The 12,643-nt window shown below is 53.7% G+C and overlaps 1 protein-coding gene across 1 annotated transcript in view; it reads right to left on the bottom strand.

Moving 5' to 3' along the window:
* Positions 1-11,982, bottom strand: part of LOC127575881 (insulin-like growth factor-binding protein 2) — a 37,031-nt gene extending 25,049 nt beyond the window's left edge. The window contains exon 1 of the mRNA XM_052026091.1: positions 11,543-11,982. Coding sequence (XP_051882051.1) covers positions 11,543-11,879 — 337 coding nt within the window. The 5' untranslated portion in view covers positions 11,880-11,982. The remainder of the gene's footprint in view (positions 1-11,542) is intronic.
* Between the last annotated feature and the right edge of the window lie 661 nt (positions 11,983-12,643).

Below are 12,643 nucleotides of genomic sequence, written 5' to 3'. Positions count from 1 at the left end.
AATCCCCATGGTCCCAGGGACCGCCAGCTCCAATCCCTCGATCCCAGGGGCCACTGGCCCTGACTCCCCAACCCCAGGGACCCCCCAGCCCCAATCCCCCTGGTCCCAGAGACCCCCGGCCCTGATCCCAGGGACCGCCAGCCCCAATCCCCCGATCCCAGGGACCGCCGGTGAGGAGGATTCCCAAGCTGGAGCGAGATCAGAGACAAACAATGCAACCTGCGGATATTGGGAGCACTCACCTCGCACTCTGATCCTGCTCTGTTTGCCTAACTTGTTATTTTCTGTCCCCGAGGTCCAAGGTCACCGCAGTAAAGCCCTGACACCACGTCAGGAGCTGTGGAACACGGGCAAAGAACGAACTGTGGAAAGTTTACAGCAGGCTGCTTAAATCACAGCCACTGTAGTTGAGGAAGAGCTGCCAACCTGACCCCACCATCCCCCCCGGGCCCACTGCCCTGTAGGTCACAGCCCACTGAGTACACACTGTGTAAACGCAGCCAGCACCCTACCCCCACCCCATCCGAGTGAAAGTATTTCCTCAGCTTCCCCCTCATCCTCGACCAATTACTTCAAACCCCTGCCCCTGGGAATAGGTCCTCCCATTTCCTCCATCCAGACCCCTCATCATTTTGCACACCTCAGTCGTCTCCCCTCAGCTTCCTGTCAAGAAACCCCAGCCCCTCCAATCTTTCCTCAACTACAATTTTCCAGTCTTGGCAACGTCCTGGTAAATTTCCTCTGCACCCCCTCCAAAGCAATCACCCCTCTCCTGTAACAGGTGAGCAGAACCGTGCACAGTGCTCAGTAGCATTGTTTATATTACAGCATCACCTTCCTGCTCTTACATTCTGTGCTCGGCTAACGAAGGCAAGCATCACGTACACTCCATCAACCACTGACCTGTCCTGTCCCTTTAAGGATCTGCGGACAAATCCTCCAAGGTCCCTCTGCCTCTCCACTCCACTCCCATTTGTTGTACACTCCCTCACCTCTTGCATCCCCCCCCATCACACTACTGTCACTTCTCTGGATGGAACACCATTTGCCTCTTCTCTGCCAGCTGACCACACCATCTCGACCTTCCTGCGGTCCAAAGCTCCCTCCCCCACTGTCACCCAAACAGACAATTCCTGCATTGTCGGCAAACCTTTCTCCGCTTCCTGCGACTGAGCCAATGTTTGATCCAAATTTGCTCTCCCTGGGATTCCACAGGTTTTACAGCTTTGACTAGCTTGTCGTGGGACCTTGTCAAAAGCCAGGCAGACATTTCAAACACACTGTCCTTGTTTATCACCCTCGCTTTTGTTTCCAGAAATATCGTTGATCCACAATATCTACGATAATTACAATCAGGACTCATCTTTCTTGACGTTCATTATCCCACCAATCGTTGTCGTCGTGGTTATCCCTCAAGGTCCCATCAATACACGCTGTCACAATGTGTGACCACTTCTCACACTTCCTCCTTAAACAGTGCACCGGTGCAGTGTTACACAGGACCCAGCCCCTCAATGCCCAGTGACTGCAGGACCCTGGACCCTCCCCACTCCTTATTACCTCCTCGAAGAGTTCAATCATCAGTCAGACAGGACCTTCCCTGGACAAATCCACACCGACTGGCCCTGATTAATCTGTGCTGTTCCAGATGAAGATTTGTACTGCCCCTCAGAATGGATCCCAATAACCTGCCCACCACTGAAGTTAAACTAACTCGTTCTATCCCTCCCTCCCTCGGTAAACAACAGTCCAACGTCACCACCCCTACCATCTTCGGCTTGTCACTGAACACTCTAACAAACTTCTACAGATGGACTGTTGCAAGTGTCCTGGCTGGTTGCATCACGGTCTGGGACGGCAATTCAAATGCACAGGAATGTAAGAAGCTGCAGAGAGTAGTGGACTCTGCCCAATACATCACGGGCACATCCCTCCCCACCATCGGGAGTATCTACAGGAGGCGCTGCCTCAAGAAGGCAACATCCATACATCCATCATCAAAGATCCCCACCATCTGGGCCGTGCCATCTTCTCACAGCTCCCATCGGGCAGGAGGTACAGAAGCCTGAAGTCCCACACCACCAGGTTCAGGAACAGCGACCTCCCTTCAACCATTCGGTTCCTGAACCAACCGGCACAACCCTGATCAGTGCCTCAGTACAGCAACACTGGGACCAGTTTGATCACTTTGCACAAAAATGGGCTTCGTTTATTTTTGTTCTAATTGTGGTCTTCCTTGTAAAAATTCTGTATAATTTACATTTATGTTTTTCTTGTGAATGTTGCGTATCTGATGCTCTGCGTCTGTGATGCTGCTGCGGGTAAGTTTCTCATTGCACCCGTGCACACAGGGACGTGCAGGTGACAATACTCGACCTTGATTCTGCAGCGCTGCTCCTGTGACCAGGCAGGTTGAAGAACACTGGTCAGAGATTCCTCCCTTGCCATTTTTAACAGCCTAGGATAGATTTCACCTGGGCCTGGTGACTTACCCACTTTACAGAATATTTCTGTACAAGGGAGCAAAGCTAGTTCTGTCCTTAAACCTCCTCAATAACATCATGATGCCACACAGTCCCAGCCTGTCCAACCTCCCCTCGCATGGAGAGCACCCATTCCAGGTGTCAGTCCAGGAAATCTCGGAACTGCTACTAGTGAATTAACATCCCTAAATAGGAGGAGTTTAGAAGGATATGGGCCAAATGGGAATCTTGGTCAGCATGGACCAGTTGGGCCGAAGGACTCTCTGGGCATTTACCGTGGACCCACCGAGTCCCTTGTGTTGCTCCAAGACTGATTTCCTTTCACATACCCATCATCAGTCAACGTTTGATCAACCATTTCTCTAACTAACAAAACTGGCTCATCCAAGTTAACAGCAACAAGAAGCTGGAGGGACTCAGCAGGTCAGACAGCATCCGTGGAGGGAGATGGACAGTCGATGTTTCGGGCCGAGACCCTTCATCTGGACACCTATTTTATCTCTATCCTCTCCTATAAATCTAACTGATGCAATCAATTCCACGGGCACTGATACCCTCCCGTTTCCCAGCTTCCTTCCCAAATACCAAGTCTAGACTTTCCCTCGCGACAGCGTCATGCAGCACACAAACAGGCCAATGACCCCAGTACTGAGGACCCATCTACACCAATCCCCTTGACCAGCCCTTTGTCTGTAGTCTTCCATGTCTTGGTGATTCAAGTGCTCACCCAGATACTTCAATGCTGTGAGTCTCTGCCTCCACCTCCCCCTCAGTCAGTGTGTTCCTGATTCCAACCCCCCTCTGGGGGAAAGAAAAATCCTCAGATCCCCTGCAACACTCTTACGCATAAACTTAAATGGGAAAAATATTCTCACCATCTACCCTATACATCTTTCAGAATTTTGTACATCTATCCGGTCCCCCTCACCTCCTTCCGCTCCAGGGAGAACAGATCCAGACTCTCCCCACAACTGAAACGCTCCATCCCAGGCAACATCCAGGGTGCACCCTCTCCAGTGCAGTCACGTCCTTCCTACAGTGTGGTGACCAGATCTGCACACAGTGCTCCAGCTGTGGCCTGACCAGCATTTCATACCTTGTACCATAACCTCCTTGCTCTTGTGTTCTGTGCCCCAGCTAATGAAAGCAAGTGTCCCTTCTGCCTTCTTCTCCACCTTCGCCCTGTGCTGCCACCTTCAGAGATCCTGGGACTTGTACCGAAGTCCTTCAGTGCTCCCTAGGGCTCGCCTGTCCTGGTCCAACCACGTAGACGCCACAGCCAAGAAAGCTCACCAGCGCCTCTATTTCCTTAGGAGGCTAAAGAAATTTGCCATGTCCCCTTTGACCCTCACCAACTTTTATCGATGCCCCATAGAAAGCATCCTATCTGGATGTATCATGGCTTGGTACGGCAACTGCTCTGCCCGTGACTGCAAGAAGCTGCAGAGAGCTGTGGACACAGCCCAGCGCATCACGGAAATCAGCCTCCCCTCCATGAACTCTGTCTACACTTCTCGCTGCCTCGGTAAAGCAGCCAACATAATCAAAGACCCCACCCACCCCTGACATTCTCTCTTCTCCCTCCTCCCTCCTCCCATCAGGCAGAAGATACAGGAGCCTGAGGGCACGCACCACCAGGCTCAAGGACAGCTTCTACCCCACTATGATAAGACTAATAAACGGTTCCCTTATACGATTAGATGGACTCTTGATCTCACAATCTACCTTGTTGTGACCTTGCACCTTATTGTCTACCTGCACTGCACCTCCCTGTAGCTGTGACACTTTGCATTCTGCATTATTTTTACCCTGTACCACCTCAACGCGCTGTGTAATGAATTGACCTGTACGATCCATATGCAAGACAGGTTTTTCACTGTAGCTCGGTACAAGTGACGATAATAAACCAATCCCAATACCATTCACCATGTCTCAGCCTCATCAGTGCTCCCAATGTGCCACACCTGGTACCATCAGGATTAACTTCCATCTGCCAAACCCATAAAATATCATCTTGTGACCACCCCCTCAAGACCAACACCGTCACCGGTTTTACTGTCATCCTCAATAGAGGCAAATAGGAGGAAGCCATTCAGCCCCTTGTCCCCCTGCCCCACTCAACGAAATCATGGCCAATCTCTTACCTCACCACCACTTTCTCGCACGAACCCCATCTCTGCCAATTCCAGAGATCGATCGATCTCTGTCCACAAGCCCCTCGGTGACCGAGCCTCCCAGATACTCCCAGTCAGGGGCATCTCAACCGCAGGTAACGGCAGCAGTCACGTTTAGGGCAGTGAGGGACTCGGCAGCATCTCCATCCTTACCACATGGGGAGAGACCAGCCTCACCACTCAGCAGTCTAACACGTTGTATCTGGGGGTGATGGACAGAGTGAGGCACCTCCCTCCGCACCGGAAATCACGGAGGCTGCATGGCAATCTGCTGGAGGAACTCAGCAGGTCGAGCAGCATCTGTGGGGCGGGGTGGAACCATCCATGTTTCGGGTCGATACCCTGCATCAGGGCTCAAGGATCCTATCAGCAGTCCTGATGCAGGGTGTCCACCCGAAACGTCGACAATTCCTCTCCCCCCACAGATGCTGCTCGACTGGTGGAGTTCCTCCAGCAGATTGTTTGCTGCTCTGGAAATCAAGGTGTTGGTCGAAGAAGGGGGATTGGCTCTGGAGGAGACGGCTGTATCTCCACCATCCACCTCCACAATCTGACACTGTGTTCCAGAGAGCCAAAGCTCCAGAGCAAACCGCAGCCTCACACCCAGCGACTAAACTACCAGCACAGGACTGGAGCGAGTACAGGCTTCAGGGGTGTAACTAAGCCGACAGGGTGGGTACACATCTACCCCCACCCCCACAACTCCAGAGCCCAGTTGTGCAGGGTGATGCCCACGTACCTCCCTGACACACGGAGAGCCAGCACTTCCCACTCCTGTCCAACCCTCGAGCTGCTGGGGCTTCAGATGGACATCTCACCCCTGGGTTCTGCTGGTAAAGGGTGTGAGCAAAGTCACAGCCCATAGAGTCACCCAGCAGGCAGACAGGCCCTTCAGTCCATGCCGACCACCAACCACCCACCACCCATCCACACTCGTCTCATTTTACTCTCAAGTGAGCACAGAACATAAGGGCAACCCAAAGAGCTCGACCTCAATCCCTCCGCCCCCGAGTCAGGCTCAGCGTTAAACCCTCCACCCCTGGGGTAGGGGCAGGATCGGCGTTAACCTATTCACCTCCTGGAGCAGGCTCAGCATTAACCCTTTCACCCCCTGTGGCAGGCTCAGCATTAACCTCTTCATCCACAGGGGGGCAGGTTCAGTGTTAACTCCTCCATCCCCAGGGGCAGTCTCAGCATTAACCCCTCCACCCCCTCCCACCTCAGGCTCGGCGTTAACCCCTCCGTCCCCGGGGTGGGGGCAGGCTCAGCGTTAACCCATTCACCTCCTGGAGCAGGCTTGGCATTAACCCTTTCACCCCCCCCCCCCCCGGGGGTCAGGCTGTTAACCCCTCCGTCCCCAGGGGGGCAGGCTTGGCATTAACCCCTCCATCCCCAGGGTGGGGACAGGCTTAGCGTTAACCCATTCACCTCCTGGAGCAGGCTCAGCATTAACCCTTTCACCCCGTGGCAGGCTCAGCGTTAACCCCTTCACCCACAGGGGGGCAAGTTCGGTGTTAACCCCTCCATCTCCAGGGGCAGCCTCCGCATTAACCCCTCCGCCCCCTCCCACCTCAGGTTCAGCATTAACCCCTCCACCCCCAGGGGGGGCAGGCTCAATGTTAACAGCAGACCTGCAACGCAACATCACTCACACTATTACAGGACCACCAGACCACCACAGCTGTTGAAGCACATCTGTGAAGCAATTTCAGTTGCAATACAGGGAAAGCTTCTGCCAGCCAGCACAGCAAGATCCCACTGGCTATTGCCAAGTCTAAAAACCCGACAACCAAGCTCTTCCTCCACAGTCTGCTCCGTATCCAGTGGAATTCAGGGTCAGCCAGGCTCCCGTGATACACCCTGTAACAGCGTAAGGCCAGGTTGGTGGGAGGGAGGAAGGAGGGAGGGAGGGAGGGGAGGTGCTGGGGTCAAACCAGCAGGTGCTGGAAAATCCCCAAAGCATTTTCAAAGCACATTAGGGGCAAGAAGGTAATCCGGGAAAGATTGGCACCCAAAGGACAATCCAGAAGACGGTTTGTAATTAAACACTTTTCGTAGAGTCATAGAGCAATACAGCACGGGTACAGGCCCTTCAGCCCAACCAGTCCATGCTAACCACGGTGCCCACCCAGCTAGTCCCAGTTTCCTGCGTTCGGCCCATATCCCTCCAAGCCCCGCCCCTCCATGTACCTATCCAAGTGCTTCTTAAATGATCCTGTTGTACCTGCTTCACCCACTTCCTCTGGCAGCTCGTTCCACACACTCACCACCCTCTGCCCCTCAGGTCCCCTTTAAATCTTGCCCCTCTCACCCTAAACCTATGGCCCCTAGTTCTGGACTCCCCCACCCTGGGGAAAAGACTGTTACCGTCCACCTTATCTCTGCCTCTCATGGTTTTAAACACCTCTATAAGGTCGCCCCTCATTTTCCTAAGTTCTGAGCAATAAAGACCCAGCCTGGCCAACCTCTCCCTGTAACTCAGGCCCTCGAGTCCTGGCAACATCCTTGTAAATCTTGTCTGTACTCTTTCCAGTTTAACGTCTTTCCCATAACAGGGTCACCAAACTGTACACACCTGGATTCACTAGGGAGAAAGTCATTGCTGTGTTCAGGGATGGGAGCAGTGAAATTCTCGAACATTATCATTGAAGAGCAGGTATGAGACATGTTAGCAGTGGACAAGTCCCCAGGGTCGATGAGGTGCATCTCAGGCAGCTCTGGGGGCCAAGAAAGGAGATTGCTCGGGTCCTGACAGGGATTTATAAATCTCCATGGACACAAGTGCAATGTCAGTCGATGGAAGGACTTCAAACGTGGTTCCTTTGTTCAGATAGAGCAGCAGGGAAAAGGTGGGTAGTCACAGACCTGTGTCTGACATCAGTGGTACAGAGGTCGTTGGAAACAATTCCGAGGGACAGGACTAATCCAGATGATGCTGGAGGAACTCAGCAGGCCAGGCAGCATCCGTGGAGAGAAGCAGGCGGTCAACATTTCGGGTCAGGACCCTTCTTCAGGACTGAAGATAGGAAAAGGGGAAGCCCAATATATAGGAGGGGAAAGCAGAGCAGCGATAGGTGGACAAAAGAGGGGAGACGGGGTGGGCACAGGGTGGTGATAGGTAGATGCAGGTAAGAGATGGTGATGGGCAGGTGTGGGGGAGGAGGGGAGAGTAGATCCACCGGGGGAGGGGTCAAAGGTAAGAAGGAAAAAAGCGTAGAAAAAAAGAGAGATGCTGGGGAAGGGAAGAAGAGAAGAAGCTTGGTGGTGGGGGGGGGAGGTGAGGATTACTTAAAGCGGGCGAATTCAATGTTCATGCCGTTAGGCTGCAAGGTTCCAAGACGGAAAATGAGGAGCTGTTCCTCCAGTTTGCGCTTGGAATTCTCCCGGCAGTGGAGGAGGCCGAGGACTGACATCTCAGCGATAGTGTGGGAGGGGGAGTTGAAGTGACCGGCAACGGGGAGATGCAGATCACGGTTACGGACGGGGAGCAGGAACCTTGCAGCCTAATGGCATGAACATTGAATTGTCCCACTTTAAGTAACCCCCTCAACCCCTCCCCACAACCAAGCCTCTTCTTTTCTTCCCTTCCCCAGCCTCTCTTTTTTTTTCTACCCTTTTTTCTCCTCACCTTTGACCCCTCCCCCGGTGGATCTGCTCTCCCCTCCTCCCCCACACCTGCCCATCACCATCTCTTACCTGCATCTACCTATCACCACCCTGTGCCCACCCCACCTCCCCTCTGTTGTCCACCTATCACTGCTCTGCTTTTCCCTCCTATATATTGGGCTTCCCCTTTTCCTATCTTCAGTCCTGAGGAAGGGTCCTGACCCGAAACGTTGACCGCCTGCTTTTCTCCACGGATGCTGCCCGGCCTGCTGAGTTCCTCCAGCATCGTCGTGTTTTTAATCTGGATTCCAGCGTCTGCAGTCCTTTGTTTCTCTCGGACTAATCTACACTTGGGAAGGGAGGGATTGATCAGGGATGGTCAGTGCGAGACCCTGTCTAACCAATCTGATTAAATATTTCCCCTCCTTTGAAAAATTCAAAGGGGATCTGAGGGGGAATTCTTCAGACAGAGGGTGGTGGGTATTTGGAACGGGCTGCCAGAGGAGGGGGCAGAGGTGGCTACAGTCACAATGTTTGAAAGGCACTTGGACAGGTACATGGATGGGAAAGGTTTAAGAGGGATATGGGCCAAACACAGGCAAATGGGACTCGCTCAGGTAGGCACCTTGGTCAGCATGGACGAGTTGGGCCGAAGGGCCTGTTTCCGTGCAGGATCACTCTATGATAACATGTTGACGAGGGCAGTTGCAGTTGAAGTGACCTACTTGGTCCAGAGCCCATAGGACAGGTTGACAAACTGAATCCAATGTTGGCCGAGTGTAGGAGCCAGGTGGTGGTGGGGAGGGTGTGTTTGTGAGTGGGGGCCAGTCACCAGCAGTGTACCACTGGGATCAGTGTGGGACCTGGCTCTCTGTTCTGTACATTAGTGATCTGGATGTGGTTGGAGGAGGTCTGATTAATGACACAGAGACCAGTGCAGTTGATACTGAGGAGAGTTGTGGGCTACACAATTATATTGATCAGCAGGTAGAATCCAGCCCTCACTTTGGGAGGGCTAACAAGGGGTGGAACATGCACAATAAACAGTGGGGCTGTAGGGAGTACCGAGGAACAGAGGGACCTCAGTACAAGTCCAAGGATCCCTGAAGGTGGCAGCACAGGGAGATAGGGTGTTGAAGGCATACGGGATATTTCCCATCATTCACCAGGGCGTGGAATATAGGAGCAGGAAAGTTATGGTACAACTTTACAAAACATCAGTTAAGCCGCAGCCATTGTGTGCAGTTCCTGTGGTCATTGTATAGGGACACTGTGACACTGCTGCAAGTTAGTTATTCATTGCACCTGTATATACATGCACGTGCAGATGCCAATAAACCCCACCTTGACTTTAGTGTCAATGAGAAGCATCGATGGGTAGGTGGGAAGACACCTTTCCCCATAGTGGAGGTATCTAAAACTGGAGGACGTACGTCTGGCGTAAGGAGAAAGAGGTTCAGAGGGCGTCTGAGGAAGAATGTTTCACCCAAAGGGGGAAGGGGGTTTGGAGTCTGGAATGTTCTGTCTGAGGGGGTGGTGGAGGCAGAGACTCACAGCACTGAAGTATCGGAACAAGCACAGGAATCACCAATGCAGAGAAGGGTACAGAACTATTGTGGGAACATGGGCTTGGTGTAGGTGGGTTTAAGGTGAGAGCGGTTTAAAATGGGAGATTTAAAAAGGACCTAAAGAGCTGGTCATTGACGTCAGGAAAGGGGGCGGTGTACATGCTCCTGTCTACATCAATGGTGCTGAGGTCGAGAGAGTTGGGAGTCTCAAGCTCCTAGGAGTGAACATCACCAATAGCCTGTCCTGGTCCAACCATGTAGACACCATGGCCAAGAAAGTTCACCAGCGCCTCTACTTCCTCAGGAGGCTTAAGAAATTTGCCATGTCCCCTTTGACACTCACCACTTTTTATTGATGCACCACAGAAGGCATCCTATCCGGATGCATCACAGCTTGGTGTGGCAACAGCTCAGCACATCACAGAAACCAGCCTCCCCTCCATGGACTCTGTCTATACTTCTCGCTGCCTCGGTAAAGCAGCCGACATAATCAAACACCCAACCCAACATTCTCTCTTCTCCCCTCTCCTGTCAGGCAGAAGATACAAAAGCCTTAAAGCACGTACCACCAGGCTGAAGGACAGCCTCTATCCCGCTGTTATAAGATTATTGAACTGTTCCCTAGTACGATAAGATGGAATCTTAACCTCACAATCTACCTCGTTATGACCTTGCACCTTATTGTCTGCCTGCACTGCACTTTCTCTGTTGCTGTAACACTGTATTGTTTTCCCTTATACTACCTCAATGCACTGTGTAATGAATTGATCTGTATGGACGGTATGCAAGACAAGTTCCTCACTGTACCTTGGTACAAGTGACAATAATAAACCAATTCAAGTGCTTCACACAGTGGGTATATGGAACAAGGTGCCAGAGGAAGTGGGTGAGGCAGGGTACATTTACATTTAAAAGGCACTTGCACAGGTCCACAGATAGGAAAGGTTTAGCGGGATATGGGCCAAACGCGGGCAAATGGGACCAGCTCAGTAGGCATGTTGGTCGGCATGGACACAGTGGACTGAAGGGCCTGTTTCTGTGCTGTGGGCCCCTCCGACGGTCAGTAACCCATACACCCCAACAGAGAAAGCACTGCCCTTTCACTACAGCCTCACTGCACCTCCGTCAACAGCTCCAACCTACTGACGCCGTCTGTGACATTCCCCGTCCCGGGATCCCCGAGGCATCCGACCGCCACAGAGACCGAAACAGAACTCCTGAACTTCGTGGCCGGGGTAACGTAGGACAGAGAGCCATCCAGCACAGGCTCTTTTGTCTGCACATTGTGCTCAACTAATTAATCTAATGACACCTAATTAAACCAATCCCCTCTGCCTACACAACGTCCATCCCCCAACTCTCTGCACATCCATGTGCCCCAGAGCCTCTTAAACCCCTCTGTTGTATCTGCCTCCACCCCCACCCCTGGCAGCACATTCCAGGCACCCACCGCTCTCTGTGTAAAAAAACTTGCCCCGCACATCTCTGAACTTTCCCCCTCTCACCTTAAATGTATGTCCTCTGGTGTTTAGACATTTCCACCCCTGGGGAAAAGACTCTACTCTTTCTGTGCGTCTCACAATGGTATAAACCTCCACCAGGTCTCCCCTCAGCCTCCGCCGCTCCGGAGAAAACAGCCCAAAGTTTGTCCAACTTCTGGCATCTTGCAAACTTGTTGCGGGAGTTTGCGGAGGGTTTGCGGGAGTTTTACCTGCGTCCCGGGAGCGGTTGTAGGCCAGATCCCTGCGCTTGGCGCACAGCCCGTGCCCTTGGACGAGAGCCTGGAGCGGGAACTCGGTGCCGCTGCGGGGGTAGCAGCGGAGCCCGGCGCCGCAGCGCGGAGTGTAGACCCCGCACGCCTCTCCCAGGGTGCGGGCGCAGCTCCAGCAGCAGCCGCAGCCCGGCTCCCGCACCGTCTCGCTGCAGCCGGCCGGCGCCGTGCAGCCCGCCAGCTGCTCGCTGCTGCAGGGAGGGCAGCGGAAGGCCACCTCGGCCGCCCCGGCCGCCACCAGCAGCAGCGCCGCTCCCACCAGCCCGGCGGCGCCCATTGTCTGCCGCGCACCGACTCCGCGGCGGCGGCCGGCAGGTGGAGCGGGGCGGCGCCGGGTCCCAGTGCCCGCCGGCTGCCTTGGGGGGGACGGGCTCCGCTGGGTCCTAGCGCCGGCGGTGTTCGAGGCGAGCGCGGAGCCGCCGGATCCTAGCGACCGCCATTCAGCTTGGGCAACACAAGAACAAATATGTAGGAGGCCAATCGGCCCTCCCGAGCCTCCTCCACAGGGCTTGGTGCCAGCACCAGTCTGCTGCCCTCTGCCCACACCCCTTCAGTCCCTTGTAGTTCAAATGTCTGTCAATTTCCACCTTGAGGATCTTCAATGAGTCAACCTCCAGGACTCTCTGGGGGAGAGAACTCCAAAGATCCACTGCCCTCTGAGGGAAGGGGTTCCTCCTCATCTCCGTCTGAAGAGGGCGACCCCTTATTCTGAAACGGTAGCACCTGGTTTTTGATGCCCCCTCTGGGGGAAACACTCTCTCAGTACCCACCCTGTCAAACCCTCATACATTTCCATAGGATCACCGCTCATTCGAAGTTCCAATGTTGGCCCAACCCGTTCAACCTCTCTTACCCCAGGAATCGTGCCCCCAGTGGTGGCAGTGTGGTACACCAGTTTGAGCCACTGCCTCACGGCTCCAGAGACCCGGGTTCGATCCCAACCTCCGGCGCTGCCTGCGTGGAGTTTGCACGTTCTCCCTGTGACCGCGTGGGTTTCCCCTGCGTGCTCCCACATCCCTAAGAGGTGCGGGGTCGGTGGGT

This window comes from Pristis pectinata, chromosome 1, assembly GCF_009764475.1.
Source record: "Pristis pectinata isolate sPriPec2 chromosome 1, sPriPec2.1.pri, whole genome shotgun sequence".
Taxonomy (NCBI): Eukaryota; Metazoa; Chordata; class Chondrichthyes; order Rhinopristiformes; family Pristidae; genus Pristis; species Pristis pectinata.
Note: the sequence above shows the minus strand (reverse complement) of the source record. Positions and strands in the feature narration are given on the sequence as shown.